General features: G+C 45.9%; 1 protein-coding gene across 1 annotated transcript in view; it reads left to right on the top strand.

Moving 5' to 3' along the window:
* The first annotated feature begins 3,386 nt into the window (after window positions 1–3,386).
* Window positions 3,387–22,110, top strand: part of LOC121552120 (disks large-associated protein 2-like) — a 98,489-nt gene continuing 79,765 nt past the window's right edge. The window contains exon 1 of the mRNA XM_041864857.1: window positions 3,387–4,571. Within this exon, the coding sequence (XP_041720791.1) occupies window positions 3,438–4,571 (1,134 nt within the window). The 5' untranslated portion in view covers window positions 3,387–3,437. The remainder of the gene's footprint in view (window positions 4,572–22,110) is intronic.

Below are 22,110 nucleotides of genomic sequence, written 5' to 3'. Positions count from 1 at the left end.
GTACGAGGAAATTGAGGTACATACTTTATGTACATATAACTAGGAATAAAGTGACAGATAGTAAACAGTAGCAACAGCGTATGTGATGAGTCAAAAAAGTTAGTGCAAAAAGGGTCAATGCAGATGGTCCGGGTAGCTATTTGGTTAACTAACTATTTAGCAGTCTTATGGCTTCGGGGTAGAAGTTGTTCAGGGTCCTGTTGGTTCCAGACTTGGTGCATCAGTACTGCTTGCCGTGCGATACCAGAGATAACATTCTATGACTTGGGTGGCTGGAGTCTGTACTCTGTCGTATGCACTACCCTCTGTAGCGCTGTGCGGTCGGATGCCAAGCAGTTGCCATACCAAGCGCTGATGCAGCCAGTCAAGATGCTATCAATGGTGCAGCTGTAGAACTTTTTGAGGATCTGAGGGCCGATGCCAAATCTTTTCAGCCTCCTGAGGGAAAGAGGCGTTGTCGTGCCCTTTTCACGACTGTGTTGGTGTGTTTGGACCATGATAGATTCTTAGCGATGTGGACACCGAGGAACTTGAAGCTCTCGACCTGCTCCACTACAGCCCAGTTGATGTGCTTGGCCCTCCATTTCCTGTAGTACACGATCAGGTCCTTTGTCTTGCTGATGTTGAAGGAGAGGTTCTTGTCCTGGCACCACACTGCCAGGTCTTTGACCTCCTCCCTATAGGCAGTATCATCATTGTTGGTGATCAGGCCTACCATTGTCGTGTCGGCTGCAAACTTAATGATGGTGTTGGAGTTGTACGGGGCCAAGCAGTCGTGGGTGAACAGGGAGTACAGGATGGGACTAAGCACGCAGCCCTGAGGGGCCACCGTGTTGATGGTGAGAGTTGCGGAAGTGTTGTTGCTTACCCTCACCACCTGGGGGCATCCCGTCAGGAAGTCCAGGATCCAGTTGCAGAGGGAGGTGTTCAGTCCCAGGGTCCTTAGCTTAGTGATGAGCTTGGAGGGCACTGTGGTGCTGAACGCTGTAGTCAATGAACAGCATTCTCACATAGGTGTTCTTTTTGTCCAAGTGGGAAAGGGCAGTGTGGAGTGCAATAGAGATTGCGTCATCTGTGGATCTATTGGGGTGGTATGTGAATTGGAGTGGGTCCAGGGTGTCAGGGATGATGGTGTTGATGTGAGCCATGACCAGCCTTTCAAAACATTTCATGGCTACAGATGCGAGTGCTACGGGGAAATATTCATTTAGACAGGTTACCTTGGTGTTCTTGGTAGAGGGACTATGGTGGTCTGCTTGAAACATGTAGGTCTTGCAGACTGGGTCAGGGAGAAGTTGAAAATATCAGTGAAGACACTTGCCAGCTGGTCAGCGCATGCTGTGAGTACGCGTCCTGGTAATCCATCTGGCCCTGCGACGTTGTGAATGTTAACCTGTTTAAAGGTCTTACTCACATCGGCTACGGAGAGCATGATCACACAGTCTTCTGGAACAACTGGTGCTCTCGCACATCATTCAGTGTTGCTTGCCTTAAAGCATAGACGGCATTTAGCTAATCTGGTAGGCTTGTGTCACTGGGCAGCTCGTGGCTGGGTTTCCGTTTGTAGTCTGTGATAGTTTGCAGCCCTGTCACACAGACGAGTGTCAGACAAAGTGTAGTAGGATTCGATCTTAGTCCTGTATTGATGCTTTGCCTGTTTGATGGTTTGTTGGAGAGTGTAGCAGGATTTCTTATAAGCGTCCGGGTTAGTGTCCCACTCCTTGAATGCAGCAATTCCAACCTTTAGCTCAGTGCGGATGTTGCCTGTAATCCATGGCTTCTGGTTGGAATATGTATGTACGGTCACCATGGGGACGACGTCGTCGATACACTTATTAATGTAGCTGATGTGGTAAACTCTTCAATGCCATCAAAAGTCCTGTAGCTTAGCAGAGTTTTTGCTTGTAAGCAGGAATCAGGAGGATAGAGTTATGGTCAGATTCGCCAAATGGAGGGTGAGGGAGAGCTTTCTATGCATCTCTGTGTGTGGAGTAAATGTGATCTAGAGTTTTTTTTACCTGTAATTGCACAGATGACATACTGGTTGAAATTAGGTAAGACAAATCACTGGCCACTAGGAGCTCCGCCTCTGGATGAGCATTTTGTTGTTTGCTTATGGCCCTATACAGCTTGTTGAGTGCGGTCTTAGTGCCAGTGTTGGTTTCTGGTGGTAAATAGACAGCAATGAAAAATATAGACAAAAACTATCTTGGTAAATAGTATGGTCTACAGCTTATCATGAGGTATTCTAACTCTGATGAGCAGAACCCAAGACTTCCTTAATATTAGAGATCGGGCACCAGCTATTGTTAACAAAGAGACACACACCACCACCCTTGAGCTTCCCCGAAGCTGACGTTCTGTCCTGCCGATGCATTGAAAAACCAGCTTGGACATTATCCATGTCTTTGTTCAGCCAAGTTTCCGAGAAACGTAGGATATTACAGTTCTTCAGGTCCCGTTGATAGGATAGTCTGGAACGGAGCTCGTCCAGTTTGTTCTCCAGTGATTGTACATTCGCCAATAGAACGGAGGGTAGAGGGGGTTTATTTACTCCCCGCCATAGTTTCATCAGGGTACGCGCACGTCAGCCTCTATATTATCGTCTTTTTCTCTACCGTGTGTCGAGGATTAGGACCTGGTCCGGGGTGAGCAGTATGTGCTGCACCGCCGACTCATTGAAGTAGAAATATTCATCCAAATCAAGGTTAGTGATTGCTCTTCTGATGTCCAGAAGCTATTTTCGGTCAAAGGAAACGATGGCGGAAACATTATGTACAAAAAAAACATAAGATCAGCGCAAAAAAAATATGGAAATAGCACAATTGGTCAGGAGCCCATAAAACGGCCACTAAATATTCCAGTGCCACAATTTTTTAAAATCAATTCATTCAACTTGTCAACTAATCATCAAGCCATTGATTAGGTGAATCAGGTGATCTAGCATTGTAACATTCCATGGGGGGCCGAGTGTCTGCAGGGTTTTGTTTTTTCTTTTCAATTAAGACCCTAGACAAGGTGAGGGGAGTTCCTTACTATTTAGTGACCTTAATTAATCAATCAAGTACACGGGTGGAGCTAAAAACCCGCAGACACTCGGCCCTCCATGAAATGAGTTTGACACATGTGCGATAGTAGATCTTCAAAGTAAATTATCAAAATCTTTATTAATTTTCATGAGATTTTAAAGGAACAATTTGCCAGCTGCCTTGCTGCTGTTTTTGAAACAGCTGAAACAGCTGCTCTTGTCTTAATGGAGATTTTGAGCGATCACTTACTGTACCTACGTAAGGTCACTGAATGCATTTACACCAGTCTTAGCATTAATCTTATTCCTCTCCCTCTGTGTTTCTCTGACAGACCAGCATTATTCCCCTTGGTCCCCGTCTTGACACTTCGATGAAGACAGACGCCTCCCTGTCCCCCCAGCCAGGAACATGAAGGGCTTATCGGGTGGCCGCTCCCAGCACCAGATCCCCTCGCCCCACGGGCTGGACCAGTTTGACCATCCTCAAGACTTCCATGGCATGGGCCACCATGGCGGCGCCGCCGAGTCGCGCCACTCCTCCTACCTGCTCAGCCCCACCGAGAGCTGCCCAATGGACTACCACCACCGCTACTCACCGCGCAGCTCCATCCACTCTGACTGCATGATGATGTCCCCCGTCGTTATGGCGCCCTCGTCGGGCATTGGTGGCGGCGCTGCCATTGACCACGTCTCCAGCAGCACCTTCCCCAGAATGCACTACAGCTCCCAGTACTACGACTCGGCCACGCGGGACGACTGCACCGCCATCACCGCCTCCGCCACCTCCCATGCCGCTGCTGCCCCCACCGCTTCAGCCTTGCAGTACCAGGGCAGCGGCAAGAGCAACCGCATCCCGGCAAACCTGCTGGACCAGTTTGAGAAGCAGCTGCCGCTGCACCGTGATGGCTTCCACACACTGCAGTACCAGAGGACGTCCACCACCACCACCACGGAGCAGCGCAGCGAAAGCCCCGGACGCATCCGCCACCTTGTCCACTCCGTCCAGAAGCTCTTCACCAAGTCCCACTCCCTGGAGGGCTCGTCAAAGATGAACGGAGCCAAAGGTGAAGGAGGAGGAGGGGGACACCACGGCGGCTCCCAACACAGCCACCATGGAGGCTCCAAGCATGGCAGCAAGCGAAGCAAGAGCAAAGAGCGCAAGACGCACCGCTCGGGGGGCGCGGGTGGCTTCTGGAGCTCCGACGACAACCTGGACAGCGACAGCACCTACCGCACGCCCAGTGTCATGAGCCGTCACCATGGCGACCACGCCCATGCCGCCCACTGCTACCCGGACTCCATGCACCATAGTCACTTTGGGGATATGTCCCTCAAGACCTCCAAGAGCAACAACGACGTCAAGTGCTCAGCTTGCGAGAGCATGGCCTTGGCTCCGGAGGGGAAGTTTATGAAGAGGAGTTCCTGGTCCACGCTGACCGTCAGCCAAGCCAAGGAGGCCTACAGGAAGTCCTCCCTCAACCTCGAGAAACCCATGATGCACACAGACCTCAAGCCCTCGCTACGGGCCTGTCACTATCTACAGGTGAGTGGTGGTCTGTGGTCTGTGGTGTGTGTGTGTGTGTGTGTGTGCGCGCTACCGTAATGTAGACGTTACTCTGGATATTGCCCAAAGCTTACAGTAACTTTTGTGTTGTATGGAATACTGCTTAGCATTATATAGGTAGGCCTAATTTGATATTCTCATATTGATGAGAAATGCTTCAATCTCACATACAGTGAGCTCCAAATGTATTGGGACATTGACAATTATGTTGTTGTTTTGGCTCTGTACTCGAGCACTTTAGATTGGATGACTATGAGGTTAAAGTGCAGACTGTCCACTTTAATTTGAGGGTATTTTCATCCATATTGGGTGAACCGTTTAGAAATTACAGCACTTTTTGTAATAATAATAAATAATATAATATGCCATTTAGCAGACGCTTTTATCCAAAACGACTTACAGTCATGCGTGCATAATTCTTTTGTGTATGGGTGGTCCCGGGGATCGAACCCACTACCTTGGCGTTACAAGCGCCGTGCTCTACCAGCTGAGCTACAGAGGACCACGGACTACCACTAGTCCCCCCATTTTAGGGGACCAAAAGAATTTGGACAAATTCACTTATATGTTTATTAAAGTAGTAAAAAGTTAAGTATTTGGTTCCATACTCATAGCACGCAATGACTACATCAAGCTTATTTCTTTTGGTTGTGTTTCAGATTATTTTGTGCCCAATAGAAATTCATGGTAAATAATGTATTGTGTCATTTTGGAGTCACCTTTATTGAATAATACGAATAGAATATGTTTCTGAACACTTCTACATTAGATTAATGTGGCTGCTACCATGATGACAGATAATCCTGAATGAATCGTGAATAATGATTAGTGAGATAGTTACAGATGTACAAATATCATGGAACTCTATTGGATGGATGCGACACCATTTTTCCACGAGAAATTCAATAATTTGGTGTTTTGTTGATGGTGGTGGAAAATGCTGTCTCCACAATATTCCATGTGTTCAATTGGGTTGAGATCTTTATTCCTCCATTTCACCTTTTATTGTAAAAGGTAAATGCGAACTTCATCATCCAAACATCCCACGGAACACATCCATAGCTAAAGTCGTTCCATAATCCAGTATAAATAACAGGACAAAAAACAAAACATAAGTTAGCGACCTAACAGCAAGACTTGTTTACAATGTACCACATCTCTGGTGAGCACAAGGGAGAAATTTAATATTGTTTAGAAAAGAGATGCGTGTCAGCTACAGTGAGGGAAACAAGTATTTGATCCCCTGCTGATTTTGTACGTTTGCCCACTGACAAAGAAATGATCAGTCTATAATTTTAATGGTAGGTTCATTTGAACAGTGAGAGACAGAATAACAACAACAAAATCCAGAAAAACGCATGTCAAAAATGTTATAAATTCATTTGCATTTTAATGAGGGAAATAAGTATTTGACCCCCTCTCAATCAGAAAGATTTCTGGCTCCCAGGTGTCTTTTATACAGGTACTGAGCTGAGATTAGGAGCACACTCTTAAAGGGAGTGCTCCTAATCTCAGTTTGTTACCTGTATAAAAGACACCTGTCCACAGAAGCAATCAATCAATCAGATTCCAAACTCTCCACCATGGCCAAGACCAAAGAGCTCTCCAAGGATGTCAGGGACAAGATTGTAGACCTACACAAGGCTGGAATGGGCTACAAGACCATTGCCAAGCAGCTTGTTGAGAAGGTGACAACAGTGCGTGCGATTATTCGCAAATGGAAGAAACACAAAATAACTGTCAATCTCCCTCGGCCTGGGGCTCCATGCAAGATCTCACCTCGTGGAGTTGCAATGATCATGGGAACGGTGAGGAATCAGCCCAGAACTACACGGGTGGATCTTGTCAATGATCTCAAGGCAGCTGGGACCATAGTCACCAAGAAAACAATTGGTAACACACTACGCCGTGAAGGACTGAAATCCTGCAGCGCCCGCAAGGTCCCCCTGCTCAAGAAAGCACATATACAGGGCCGTCTGAAGTTTGCCAATGAACATCTGAATGATTCAGAGGAGAACTGGGTGAAAGTGTTGTGGTCAGATGAGACCAAAATCGAGCTCTTTGGCATCAACTTAACTCGCCGTGTTTGGAGGAGGAGGAATGCTGCCTATGACCCCAAGAACACCATCCCCACCGTCAAACATGGAGGTGGAAACATTATGCTTTGGGGGTGTTTTTCTGCTAAGGGGACAGGACAACTTCACCGCATCAAAGGGACGATGGACGGCGCCATGTACCGTCAAATCTTGGGTGAGAACCTCCTTCCCTTAGCCAGGGCATTGAAAATGGGTCGTGGATGGGTATTCCATCATGACAATGACCCAAAACACACGGCCAAGGAAACAAAGGAGTGGCTCAAGAGGAAGCACATTAAGGTCCTGGAGTGGCCTAGCCAGTCTCCAGACCTTAATCCCATAGAAAATCTGTGGAGGGAGCTGAAGGTTCGAGTTGCCAAACGTCAGGCTCGAAACCTTAAAGACTTGGAGAAGATCTGCAAAGAGGAGTGGGACAAAATCCCTCCTGAGATGTGTGCAAACCTGGTGGCCAACTACAAGAAACGTCTGACCTCTGTGATTGCCAACAAGGGTTTTGCCACCAAGTACTAAGTCATGTTTTGCAGAGGGGTCAAATACTTATTTCCCTCATTAAAATGCAAATCAATTTATAACATTTTTGACATGCGTTTTTCTGTCTCTCACTGTTCAAATAAACCTACCATTAAAATTATAGACTGATCATGTCTTTGTCAGTGGGCAAACGTACAAAATCAGCAGTGGATCAAATGCATTTTTCCCTCACTGTAAGTTAATAGCAGCTACTGTAAATTCTTTATGATGTCAGCCATGTTTCTTTATGTTTGACAAGCGAAAACTCCCTAATCCCAGAATGCCATTCACTATAAAACACAAATAAGCAAAGTCAAAGTCAAAGATGGCTGTGCCCATTGCCTGAAAAATATGAACTTATTTTGTCCACTTTTCAGCATATTACAAATCTTCGGTGTACTTATTACAGTATATACAAGAACCGGAGCACATGACTTGACAAGTCGTTTACCGTTTTTGACAAATCACAAAGCAAATAAAATGTTATCACCTCACAGATCATCACACCAAATACAAGCCTACTGGGTAAACAGGGATGAAACCATTTTAGGAGGGTTTGTGGGGGGGCTCATTTAATTTGTGGGGGGTTTTCAAGTCCATGGGGGGTAGAAATGGGGGACGGTATTGTGGGGGGATATGATGCAGGAAATATTACTATGATGGGGGATTTATCAATAAATGTGTGGCAAACACAGAAGTTTATATGCTAAATATAAGTAAAACCTCTGGAAAGGGGGGTCTGAGGTGGCAACCCTGAGGTACCAAAGTTACAATCTGTTGCCGTGTTCAAAGCAACTGGGAACTTCATTGCGTTCAAGACAACTGGGAACTCTGAAAAAAACTAACTCCGGCAGGGAAAACATTTTTTAACGGTCATCTAACTCGGAATTCCAACTCGGGAACTCGGGTCTCTTTCTAGAGCTCTGACTTTCCGACCTGAAGATCACTGACGTTATGATTTGACGTCGTATTTTTCAGCGTTCCCAGTTGTCTTGAAAGCACCATAAGTCAGTTGAGTGAACTATCCCTTCACCTCGTTTTTGGTCTGACAGACGCTTACGTGACAACCAGAATGCATTGTATGATGTCAACAAATATGGCACTACACATAGCTGGCAAATAGCTTAGTATTAGCTCATCATAATAAGGAAAACCTTCACAAAAGTATTTTACACACATCATATGTGTCCATTACAATATATGCAAGAATCGGAATAGATGATTTGTCACCAGTACTTGAAAACCTGAATAAAACAGTAAAAACATTTTGCTCCATACATACATACGGTATGCTACAGAAGAAACGACAACACGATATACAGAAAATAAGGCACTTACTTTGATAGGAACACACACATGTCCAAAGTTATTATTTGTAAGGAAAACAACAAAGAGGGCAATGCTAGCACCACCCAGAAAATGTGCCGGGGGAAAAAGTTTGTGCAAGGTTCTGACTAGATATGCACAATGTCTACATCCTTGATCTGGGGAAACACTGGGGAAGTGCTTGGGCTCTCCTCAAACATAAATTGTCCGCAACAGTGAAATGGGCTACTTCTTCTGTGAATTAATGAGGCAGAACACACCTCAATTCAAACTGTTGTTAGAAAATAATTTGAAATTGACACACACACACACACACACACTACATGCCCAAAAGTATGTGGACACCTGCTTGTTGAACATTCCAAAATCATGGGCATTAATATGTAGTTGGTCCCCCCTTTGCTGCTATAACAGCTTCCACTCTTCTGGGAAGGCTTTCCACTAGATGTTGGAACATTGCTGCGGGGACTTGCTTCCATTCAGCCACAAGAGCATTAGTGAGGTCAGGCACTGATGTTGGGCGATTAGAGCTGGCTCGCAGTCGGCGTTCTAATTCATCCCAAAGGTGTTCGATAGGGTTGAGGTCAGGGCACTGTGCAGGCCAGTCAAGTTCTTCCACACCAATCTCGACAAACAATTTCTGTATGGACCACGCTTTGTGCGTGGGGGCATTCTCATGCTGAAACAGGAAATGGCCTTCCCCAAACTGTTGCCGCAAAGTTGGAAGCACGGAATCGTCTAGAATGTCATTGTATGCTGTCGTGTTAAGATTTCCCTTCACTGGAACTAAGGGGCCTAGCCCGAACCAAGAAAAACTGCCTCAAACCATTATTCCTCCTCCACCAAACTTTACAGTTGGCACTATGCATTCGGGCAGGTAGCGTTCTCCTGGCATCCGCCAAACCCAGATTTGTCCGTCGGAATGCCAGATGGTGAAGCGTGATTCATCACTCCAGAGAACGCATTTCCACTGCTCCAGAGTCCAATGGCGGCGAGCTTTACACCACTCCAGCCATCACTTAGCATTGCGCATGGTGATCTTAGGCTTGTGTGCGGCTGCTCGGCCATGGAAACCCATCTCATGAAACTCCCGACGAACAGTTATTGTGCTGACGTTGCTTCCAGAGGCAGTTTGGAACTCGGTAGTGAGTGTTCCAACTGAGGACAGACAATTTTTACAAGCTACACACTTCATCACTCGGCGGTCCAATTCTGTGAGCTTGTGTGGCCTACCACTTCGCGTCTGAGCCGTTGTTCTTGCTCCTAGATGTTTCCACTTCACAATAACAGTTATATTTTGTTATATTTTGGAAAGACAACAAAAATACTGTTTACACGCTATTCATATATACATATTCATATTCTTATATACAATTAAATTAGATCTTTAGAAAGAGGAGAGGCGCTGTGATACAATATGTTTTTTTTAAACTGTTTTGTAAAGCTGAACTTGCTTTCTGGTGGCAGATCACTCCATGATGACATGGCTCTATATATAACTGAGTGACGCATTACATCAGTTTGTGGTTTGGGCACAGTGAAGAAAGCCATAATGGCGTGTCGGGTGGAGTATGTATGTCTGTATGTATGGTGAGGTATGTTTGTATGGAGGACAGTGATTGAGCGACACTTGGCTCTAAATGAAATGTTGTGAGTCTTGTCCGTCAGCCACCTTTGCAGGTTGCTCTATAGATACAGGTTGCTTTATATGCAGTGACCTAAGCCTGGTAGATGTAGGTTGTCTATATGCAGTGACCTAGGCCTTGTAGATGTAGGTTGGTCTATATGCAGTGACCTAGGCCTTGTAGATGTAGGTTGGTCTATATGCAGTGACCTAAGCCTGGTAGATGTAGGTTGTCTATATGCAGTGACCTAGGCCTTGTAGATGTAGGTTGGTCTATATGCAGTGACCTAGGCCTTGTAGATGTAGGTTGGTCTATATGCAGTGACCTAGGCCTGGTAGATGTAGGTTGGTCTATATGCAGTGACCTAAGCCTGGTAGATGTAGGTTGGTCTATATGCAGTGACCTAGGCCTTGTAGATGTAGGTTGGTCTATATGCAGTGACCTAGGCCTTGTAGATGTAGGTTGGTCTATATGCAGTGACCTAGGCCTTGTAGATGTAGGTTGGTCTATATGCAGTGACCTAGGCCTTGTAGATGTAGGTTGGTCTATATGCAGTGACCTAGGCCTTGTAGATGTAGGTTGGTCTATATGCAGTGACCTAGGCCTTGTAGATGTAGGTTGGTCTACTCCAGAGCCATGTATTTAGAGAGTTGGGCCTTTGAGGTGTCTGCATTATGATGCATTTGCATGACAGTACAACATTCTCTGGCAGCCATGTTATCTCCCCATTTATCATTACATTGGGAATATTTATATCAGGGCTGGGCAGCTGGTGCCCCCCCCCCCCCCCCACCTTTTTTTTTTATCTACATTTGTAGTATTCATGGGCGATTTACCGACCAGGGGGCCCCCATTGATTTTGTTAGTCACTTTCACTTAGATATCATATTAAAAACAAAACAATATTTCGCTTAGGGCCCCCAAAAGGCTAGGGCTGGCTCTCACGGCATGTGTGGGTATGGATAACCTTCCGAGTGGCGCAGTGGTCTAAGGCACTGCATCGCAGTGCCACTAGAGATCCTGGTTCGAATCCAGGCTCTGTTGTAGCCGGCCGCGACCGGGAGACCCATGGGGCGGCGCACAGTCGGGGCGTCGTCCAGGGTAGGGGAGGGAATGGCCGGCTGGGATGTAGCTCAGTTGGTAGAGCATGGCGTTTGCAACGCCAGGGTTGTGGGTTCGTTTCCCACGGAGGGTCAGTATGAAAAAAAAAATATATGTATAATGAACGCACTCACTAACTGTAAGTCACTCTGGATAAGAGCGTCTGCTAAATGACGTAAATATAAAAATGATGTGGGTCCGCAGACCCACGAACCACTGAGGCCCTCACCCCCATCAAAGTTGCCCAACCCTGATTTACATAATGCTATGTAACTGAATCTCTAGAATAAGAACAATTATTCAAAATTCGAAAATTTGGCCCAACTCTCTAAATACATGGCTCTGGTCTACTCTACATTCAGTGACCTAAGCCTGGTAAATGCACAGGACTTAGAGGGAGGACAGTGATTGAGCGATGCTGGGCTCTAAATGAAATGTTATGAGTCTCACCTGCTTCTTCCAGGCAAAGTCATTATGCTAATGATATCCAATTAGCCTATGCTGCACCTGCAGTAGAAACGGCGTGGCCACATCAAGACGATGGAGGTGAGGCCGGTAGTGTAATAAAGTGTTGCATTCAGGCCAAAGGAGAGAGTTCGATTGCATTACAACCACTCCAGGCCTTACTGTCACTCCAGTTACCCATCCTTCAGTATGTTCATCATTCTAGTCCAGCCCTTGCTTACGAGGACTGTTTACATACAGGTACATCTACTATAGGGCCAGATTAGATGATTACATTACACAGCAATGTTTGCATCTGTTAATTTTAAAAGGGAATACAAATCAAGAAACAGAGGTGAAACATTCAACTACTGTTCTTTTATCATATGGCCAATCAGTGAATCAGTATTGCACCGATACTGATACATCAAATGTGTTTTTCATGGGATAGTCTGGAGCCTAATGGAGAGGTAGACTGGGCTGAATCTGGCAGCCTTCTGTCCCTAGCAGACGTTCCTTTCATATCCGTCCATCCACATGGCATTTGAAGTTAGATTTAGACAGTAACACATCTGAAGGTCAGGCTGGTGTCTCCCGGTGATTTGTACCAGTCATTGTAACCAATTATGTCAACAGGACCTAAACACCCCGTCCTCCATGTGTGTGTGTGTGTGTGTATGTATGTATGTGTACGTGTGTGTACTGTACGTGTACGTGTGTGCCATGCAGCGTTATGGAGACGGATTAGGGTAATGGTCTGCATCCCTGTCCGGGGGTCATGGTTCAACATCTGGCCGCCACACATGCACCCAGTAATCACATGCACCCAGTATTCACATGCACCCAGTAATCACATGCACCCAGTAATCACATGCACCCAGTAATTGTAATGAATAAGCTATCAAGACTCAGGCCTTACATATATATTTTTCCCTGAGTGCTCGCTGGCTGGGGCTATCTGCTCGCAACACTCAAACTATTCTGAGCATTTATGTGTTCATTATTCAAGATAGTCCATCTTAGCCTCTTATCAACTTTTATCTCGCTTGTCGATGAGCTGTTGATACAGCATAACTGAAGGTTACAACATCTCAAAACATCCTCATTGATGTTCAATATATGATCAGTGGAGGCTGGTGGAAATAGAAATGGGGAGGACGGGCTCATTGTAGTGGCTGAAATGTGAAGAAACTAATGATGCCAGAACTTTTCTAGCGTAGTTGGACCCAGTGGCACAGCGGTGCCTCTTCTTTCAGGTGAAACAACATCCACTCAGAGAAGAGATAGGGGAATGCTAACGAGCTAGCGCTGGGCTCACATGAACGACGCCTGCCTTGTTAACCACTGCCCTAGCCAGCTGGTCAAAGATGACGCATTAGGAGGAAAAATTATTTAAAATTATTCCTTTCCTTTATTGCTGTCTTTAAGCCTGATTAATTTAGTTTCCGCACAATCACTGCGTTTTTATTCAATGCTCTCATGTGGGAACAGAGAAATGCACAAACAGCAATTTAGTGTGCGTGATGGTTTTGCTGATAGAGCTTTGAAGCGAAGATATAAGCGAGCCAGCTAATTGTCATGTTGACTTGCCAAGTCAGGCATTGGTGAGGAGATTTGAGTGTTTTGGGAAGCTTAGCCTCTCTGCTCTGTTAAGCGGTTTGACACACCTAACGGTGTCCTCTTAGGCCGCAACAGCAGTCTGTCTGTCAATTGCATTTTGACCCAACCTGGCTTTGCATTGTTTTTGGAAGTGTTCATTCATATTCACCTTGTAAGTAATTAGCTACATTGATGTTTCTTTTCCTCGTGAATGTGTTTAGTTGCCTGTATTTCTGTATCCCTCTTCACTAATCAACAAGGCAACACTGTACTTTAGAGGTACAGGTATGTGAAGCAGATGGCATCCCTACTGCCTTTCTGTGACACAGAGTTAGGTAACACTTTATTTTAAGGATCCGTAATAAACCATTTATAGGGCATTCATAAATTGTGTGTTCACCATTTATTAATAATCACTCCCACATTTATAAACAATTTACTAATCATTAGTAAAGTATTTTTGCAGTCCCTATTCTAAAGTGAGAGCTATTTATACTTTATAAATACTTATAAATAATGTTTTGAGTGATGAGTGCAATTTCTTATGAAAAGATGGGCATGCCATTAGTATACATTCCTGCAGTACCTGGTAAAAGAATAAGCACACAACACAGGATGTTTAAGGAAATACACTGAACAAAAATATATTAAAAAATATATAAAATATAAACGCAACATGTTCCATGAGTGTTGATCCCATGTTTAATGAGCTGAAGATCCCAGAAATGTTTCGTAGGCACAAAAAGCTTATTTATCTCAATTTCTGTTCACAAATTTGTTTACATCCCTGTTAAGGCGTCCACATGCTTCCCAGCCGAAACAGATCGGTAGAGTTTGTGCATATATTATGACAACATTTTGTGACGTTTTGGTTTGTTTTGGACTTTGGTGAGTTCTTTTTTTTCTGGTACAAAAAATGTTTTTGGGAGGCAAGCTGAAGTTCGGAGCCCCTTTGTCGGTGATTGGTCAACAGTAGGGATTCTTCAATAAAGTATTTGATGTCATTGAACAAGAGACGACTCGTTCTCAAGCACATTTTTTCATTGAAAAATACTGCACCAAACATTAGTTTGGTTCAATGTAAAATTGCGCGACTAAGATCTCCTCGGCAAAAACGTCAAAATGTATTGAGTTATTTTAGATTAATTCTGACTATGGTAAGTAAGTGTATACTGGCTATGGCATCTCAAAATGGACAAACAGGACTATTGCGCTTTTTTTGCGAAGGGGAGTATGCGAGCACACTAGTTTTGTTCGCCTAGCCAACTTCTGCTACCCGCCAGCCGAACTGAAGCATGCAGACGCCTTTAGTGAGCATTTCTCCTTTGCCAAGATAATCCATCCACCTGACAGGTGGGGCATATCAAGAGTGTGCAATGCTGTCATCAAGGCAAATGGTGGCTATTTGAAGAATCTCAAATATAACATATATTCTGATTTGTGAGTAGGTGTGTCCAAACTTTCGACTGGTAGTGTAAATCTGATATGCCAAGAAAGTGTTGCCATTTTTAAGGAATATAATCTCAATCGTCATTTTTCAAGCCAGCATGCTAAAAGTGTGTTAAAGCTGGAAACTGTTGTCAAAGTGGTTGTAAAACTCGTTAACTTTATAGGAGCAAGGGGGCTTAACCATCTTCTGTCTTTCGACAGTGAGAAAGCACCACCAAACACACAGTTGGAGCTCATCGACATCCAATGTGACAGTGCTTTGAAGGAGAAGTACAAAACAGCAACAATAGACCAGTTCTATGGCTCACTGAATGAAACAAAGTTTCCAAACATTAAAAAGCACACCCAAAGGATGCTTGTTTTATTCGGGTCCACATATGTGTGTGAACAAACGTTCTCAGTCATGAATTACAACAAATCCCGTCACAGGTGAAATTTAACAAATGACCACTTGTCAGTTGTTCTGAGAATCTCTACATAATAATATGCCATTTGGCAGACGCTTTTATCCAAAGCGACTTACAGTCATGCGTGCATAATTATTTTTTTTATTTTTTGTGTATTGGTGGTCCCGGGGATCGAACCCACTACCTTGGCGTTACAAGCGCCGTGCTCTACCAGCTGAGCTACAGAGGACCACAGACTAAAGATGACACCAGACTTTGATGCCCTTGCCAAGAGAGGTGACCAGACCCATTGTTCACATTAAGACTTGAATAACCGTGACTGGGGTAGGCAAGGATTATGCTTTTTCATGTGATGGTTATGCAGTGAGAATTATCCAGCAATGCACTTGGATATAGGTAAAAACTGATCAGTCAGATTTGGGCTGAGGTGATTGGATACAGTGGCTTGCGAAAGTATTCACCCCCCTTGGCATTTTTCCTATTTTGTTGCCTTACAACCTGGAATTAAAATTGATGTTTTTGGGGGTTTGTATCATTTGATTTACACAACATGTCTACCACTTTGAAGATGCAAAATATTTTTTATTGTGAAACAAACAAGACATAAGACAAAAAAACAAAAAACTTGCGCATGTATAACTATTCCCCCCCAATGAACCTAAGCAGTATGCTTAGGTTCATTGTCCTGCTGGAAGATTAACCTCTGTCCCAGTCTCAAATCTCTGGAAGACTGAAACAGGTTTCCCTCAAGAATTTCCCTTTTTATTTAGCGCCATCCATCATTCCTTCAATTCTGACCAGTTACCCAGTCCCTGCCGATGAAAAAAATCCCCACAGCATGATGCTGCCACCACCATGCTTCACTGTGGCAATGGTGTTCTCGGGGTGATGAGAGGTGTTGGGTTTGCGCCAGACATAGCGTTTTCCTTGATGGCCAAAAATCTCAGTTTTAGTCTCATCTGACCAGAATACCTTCTTCCATATGTTTGGGGAGTCTCCCACATGCCTTTTGGCGAACACCAAACGTGTTTGCTTACTTTTTTCTACAACCCTCCTGTTGTCCTGGGGTCATTCTGACCCCAAATTAAATATTTTGCCGACAAAATATGTTTTTTATTCATCAATTGGTCTGAAAATAACGGTAGTTATTTAATACTATGCTCTTTATGATTCAAACAAATTTGAAGTAATTTGATTGAATTATGGGTGTTTTACTAAATGTAATAACTTCTGTTGTCCTCTGGGGTCAAAAAGACCCCGCAGCACAAAGTTTACATACTGCTTGGCAAAACATCTTTGATCATGTTTCTTTGATGTGTGGGGTCAAGCAATGGTTATGACAACAACAACAAAAAAAAAAGTATTTTCTCACAGGTGTTTGGGCATTTCACATTTTAGTCTGAGAGAGACAGGCAGCACAATGAGGAGGCAGAAGTTTTATAATGCACAGGAGGCTTGCAAGATAATTTTTGAAATAAAAGAAAATAATGACCAGGAGGACAATGCTGCACATAATGAGGATGAATCAACTGATGAAGAGGGTTCAGGGTCAGAAGAGGAGGAACATAATGATGAGGTGATAGATCCAACATACAGACAGCATGCTACTTCTTCCTCCGAAGATTCCCCCACATCTCCTGCTGCAGAAATGGAAGATGATTATGAATATAAGGAAATGGATGAACGTGATGATGACGTAGAATCTGAAGCTGGTATGGAAGAAGTGTCAGAAGTGGAGCACTGCACCTATTATGATGAAGAATCAACAGATGAGGTAGAATCTGAAGTTGAAATGGAAGAAGTGTCAGAAGTGGAGGACATCATCTATTATGATGAAGACGAAGAATCAACAGATGAGGTAGAATCTGAGGAAGAGGACCCAGCTGAGATGGAAGAATATTTCCAGTCAAAGGATGAAACATTGATCTGGTCTTCCATCCCTCCCAGTGACCGACGACGCATGTTGACAGCAGAGAGAGATACAAGCCACCATGGTCCAACTGCATATGCAAGGTCTCGGATTGATGACATAAAGTCCACTTTTGACCTGTTTCTGCCAAAGCCTATTGAAGACGCAGTGCTGAGCATGACAAACAAGGAGGGGCAACGCGTTTATGGCAACAAGTGGAGAAAGATGGATCAAATGGATTTGCAGGCATATGTGGGTGTGTTGATTCTTGCTGGCGTGTACCGATCTAGTAAGGAAGCTACATCTAGTTTATGGCATGCCGAGTCTGGTAGGACAATTTTCCGTGCTACCATGACACTCGAGATGTTTCATAAAATCTCAAGAGTGATTAGATTTGATGATAAAGCCACAAGAGAAAATCGCCGTGCACGAGACAAACTTGCTCCCATTCGAGATGTGTGGGACAAGTGGGTGTCTCTCCTGCCGTTGATGTACGATCCAGGTACTGATGTGACTGTGGATGAGCGCCTGGTCCCCTTCAGAGGTCGCTGTCCATTCAAACAGTACATCCCGAGTAAACCAGGGAAATATGGGATAAAAATATGGGTAGCATGCGATGCCAGGTCTAGCTATGCATGGAACATGCAGGTATACACTGGCAAACTGGCTGGTGCGCAGTCAGAAAAAAATCAGGGCATGAGAGTTGTCCTTGACATGACAGAAGGTCTCCGGGGGGAAAACAATCACCTGTGACAACTTTTTTACTTCACATGCTCTTGGCTTGCAGCTGCTGAAAAGAAAGCTGTACATGGTGGGAACAGTACGGAGGAATAAGCCTGAGCTTCCCCCTGCTCTGGTGTCAAAAAAGGACCGGGCACGGTTCTCATCGAAGTTTGCCTTCACCGAGACCCATGCTCTAGTGTCATATCACCCCAAAAAACAGAAAAATGTTCTTCTGATGAGCACTCTGCATCGGGATGCTGCTGTGAGCAACAGGGATGACAAAAGGCCCAAAATCATTGAAGATTACAATCACAACAAAGGTGGTGTTGATAACCTTGACAAAGTTACCAGTGTGTACACGTGCAAAAGAATGACAGCCCGTTGGCCACTCGTTGTCTTCTACAACATTCTCGACGTGTCTGCATACAACTCTTTTGTCCTATGGTCTGAAATCAAGCCAGCCTGGAATCAGGGAAAGTACAACAAGAGAAGGCTCTTCATGGAGGAGCTTGGGCGACAACTGGTGATACCTCACATCAAGCGACGCAAGGTTATTCCCCGCACGTCAGCCGCTGTCAAATTGGTTAAGGAGATCCAGCAGGTCTCCTCCAGCTCTACCTCTGCAGCAGCTCCCCCTCTCCCAGTTCCCTCATGCCGACCAGCCCTTCCTCGCCCATTACCCAAAAGGAGTAGGTGCAAATTCTGCCCTCGCCGAAGTGATTTCAAAACATCCAAAATGTGCCAAAAATGCAATCCATACATCTGCAAAGATCACGCCATTACTACCTGCCTCGCATGCAACTGAGGGCTCATTCAGACTAAAAAGTTAGGTTTTGAAGTTGAAAATGTTTTGGAAATGAATTATAACATGTGTTATATGTCAGGTAATAAGTTGGAATAAAGTTGACTGAAAAGTTGAAACAGAGAAGTGATTGTAAATGTATACTGTATGCTTTATAAACAGTCAAACCAGGCGGGGTCATTTTTGACCCCAGAGGACAAAAGGTGTGATTATGGGCTGTCAAAATAAAAATAAAATGATTCAAAAACAGCATCCTCACTAAACTTTTACAAATACCACTCAGTGATAAGTCAAATAGTCAAAATAATAATAAGTCAAAATAATTCATAGTTTCATTGTATTTTTACTTAAAAACAGGGTATACTTTTATGTAAACAAGGTCTATTGGCTCTAAATTCCAAAACAAATGAAAAAAATTCTAGTAATGGGTTGAACAGAAGTAAGACTAAAGATGTAACACAGAATTGATTGAAAATGTATACTGTATGCTTTATAAACAGTCAAACCAGGCGGGGTCATTTTTGACCCCAGAGGACAAAAGGCGTAAGGCATTTGGGAGGACAACACGAGGGTTAAGCAATGGCTTTTTCTGGCCACTCTTCCGTAAAGCCCAGCTCTGTGGAGTGTTCGGCTTAAAGTGGTCCTATGGACAGATACTCCAATCTCCGCTGTGGAAATTTGAAGCTCTTTCAGGGTTATCTTTGGTCTCTTTGTTGCCTCTCTGATTAATGCCCTCTTTGCCTGGTCCATTAGTTTTGGTGGGCAGCCCTCTCTTGGCAGGTTTGTTGTGGTGCCATATTATTTCCATTTTTTAATAATGGATTTAATGGTGCTCCGTGGGTGTCACGGTTTACTAAGCCCGAACCCAGAAGCAGACCAGGACAAGGTACGTCGAGAGAAAGGTGAGTGTTTATTTAATCGATTCCGAGTGAGGCTGACTAATCCAGGGAACAGAGCGGGTGGCGTGGATGGGTTGTTGAGGGTGCAGTGGTTGGTCCGGTACTGGCTCGGCAGCCGCCGACCATCAGGCAGAGGTGGGGTGAAGGTTCCGGGTGAGAGACTGCAGACAGAACAAAAACGGAGGTCAGTACACAGCAAGTCACAAGGTGCAAAACAACAAAACTAACACTAATGGCTCAGAGGCTGATACGCTGACAAACATACTGTTCATAGCTAACGCATCCGGCAGGAACTGGATGTTAGGCCAGAGCCTAAGAAGGGTGATGATCAGGACCAGGTGTGCAGATTGCTGATGGGATGCAGGTGCGGAAAACAAGAGCGCTCCCGGAGCGTTCCCGAACCTCGGGAAACTGGAGATTACGAACAGGAACACTAGTCACCAGCCAGGACCCGACTCAGACAGCCGGGATCGTTACAGTACCCCCCCTCCGACGACGCCACCGGGCGGACTCCCGGAGCGCCAGGATGGAGGCGGTAGAAGTCACTGATGAGGTCCGCATCTAGGACCTGTCGCGCGGAATCAACTCCTCTCTTCAGGGCCATACCCTCCCAGTCCACGAGATACTGGAAACCCGGCCCCGCCGTCTGGAATCCATGATGCGACGCACCGTGTAGGGCAGGACCACCTCCGATCATCCGAGGAGGAGGAGGAGGAGGCGAGAGGAGGCAACAGAGGACTGAGGAAGACAGGCTTGAGGCAGGAGACATGAAAGGTGGGATGGACTCTGAGCGTCCCTCGGTAGTTTGAGTCGAACTGCCACTGGATTGATCACCTTCTCCACCACAAACGGACCAATGAACTTCGGTAACAACTTCCTAGACTCAGTCCGTAACGGAAGATCCCGTGTGGCCAACCAAACCCTATCTCCGAGTGGTATAGGTGGGAGCGGGGATCCGCGACGATTCGCCTGGAGCTGATACCGGTCCGAAAACTCTAAGGAGTGCCTTTCTGGCCCGATGCCAGGTCCGGTGGCAACGACGAATATGGGCCTGAACAGAAGGCACTGAGAGCTCCTTCTCCTGAGAAGGGAACAAAGGGAGGTTGGTAGCCATACAGGCACTGGAAGGGAGACATCCCAGTGGCAGATGTAGGAAGAGTATTGTGGGCATACTCAACCCAAGGCAACTGAGAGACCCAGGAGGTGGGGTTGGAAGAGACCAGACAGCGAGCGTGATTCCATCTTCTGGTTGGCTCTCTCCGCCTGACCATTGGATTGGGGTGAAAACCAGATGTGAGACTGACTGTAGCTCCAATGGCCAAACAGAAGGACTTCCAGACAGCAGAGGTAAACTGAGGGCCACGGTCGGAAATCGATATCACTGGGCAAACCGTGGACCCTGAAAACCTCCCTAACCAGGATCTCGGACGTCTCCGAGGCAGAGGGAAGCTTGGCAATAGGCACAAAGTGGGCGTAACTTGCTGAATCTGTCCCACGATAGTCAGAACGACCGTGTTCCCCTCAGAAGCGGGCAACCCAGTGACGAAGTCCAGGGCCAGATGCGACCATGGTCGCCGGGGAATAGGAAGGGGGGTGAAGTAGTCCAGAGCTGGGCCGATTGGTACTCTTATTCTGCGCACACACTGGACAGGCAGCAACAAAACCCGAGTATCCTCGGCCATGGCAGGCCACCAAAAACGTCTGCGAAGAAACGCCATTGTCCGAGCCATGCTAGGGTGACAAGCCATCTTGCTGGCGTGGGACCATTTGAGGACAGCAGGACGAACCGACTCAGGCACAAACAACCGACCGGGTGGACCGTTACCGGGACCGGGCTGAGTCCGAAGGGCTCGCCAGCACCTCCTCCTCAATCTTCCACATAACTGCTCCCACGACGCAGTTCCGGGGAGGATTGTCTCGGTCTTGGACCCACTCTCCTCCGTCTTAGAGAACATCCGGGACAAGGCGTCCGCCTTGCCGTTCTTAGATCCAGGTCGGAACGTCAGGGGCAAACTTGAATCGTCCGAAAACAACGCCCACCTGGCCTGGACGGGAGTTGAGACGTTTAGCCGATTGCACGTAAGCCAGATTCTTGTGGTCCGTCCAGACAATAAACGGTTGCTCCGCCCCCTCCAACCAGTGGCGCCACTCCTCCAAGGCAAGTTTCACCGCGAAGCTCCCGGTTACCCACATCGTAATTCCTCTCCGCGAGGCGAAAGGCGACGAGTAGTAGGCGCAGGGATGGAGTTACTGTCCGTGGAGCATCGCTGCGACAGAGATGGCGCCAACTCCCACATCAGACGCGTCCACTTCAACGACGAACTGACGGGCCGTGTCGGTTGAGAGAGAATCGGTGCGTTGGTGAATCGCCTCTTCAAATCCAGAAACGCTCGATCCGCCTCCGGATTCCACTTGAAGGTCCTGATACTGGAAGTCAAGGCAGTTAACGGAGCGGCCACACGGCTGTAATCCCGGATGAATCTGCGGTAGAAATTCGCAAACCCCAAAAATCTCTGGAGCTGCAATCTCGTGCCGGGCTGGGCCCATTCCAGAACTCGCTCTAACCTTCTCCTGGTCCATCCTAATCTCTCCCCTGGAGATGATGTACCCGAGAAAGGATGTCGTGTG

This window comes from Coregonus clupeaformis, chromosome 36, assembly GCF_020615455.1.
Source record: "Coregonus clupeaformis isolate EN_2021a chromosome 36, ASM2061545v1, whole genome shotgun sequence".
In the NCBI taxonomy this organism is placed as follows: Eukaryota; Metazoa; Chordata; class Actinopteri; order Salmoniformes; family Salmonidae; genus Coregonus; species Coregonus clupeaformis.
Note: the sequence above shows the minus strand (reverse complement) of the source record. Positions and strands in the feature narration are given on the sequence as shown.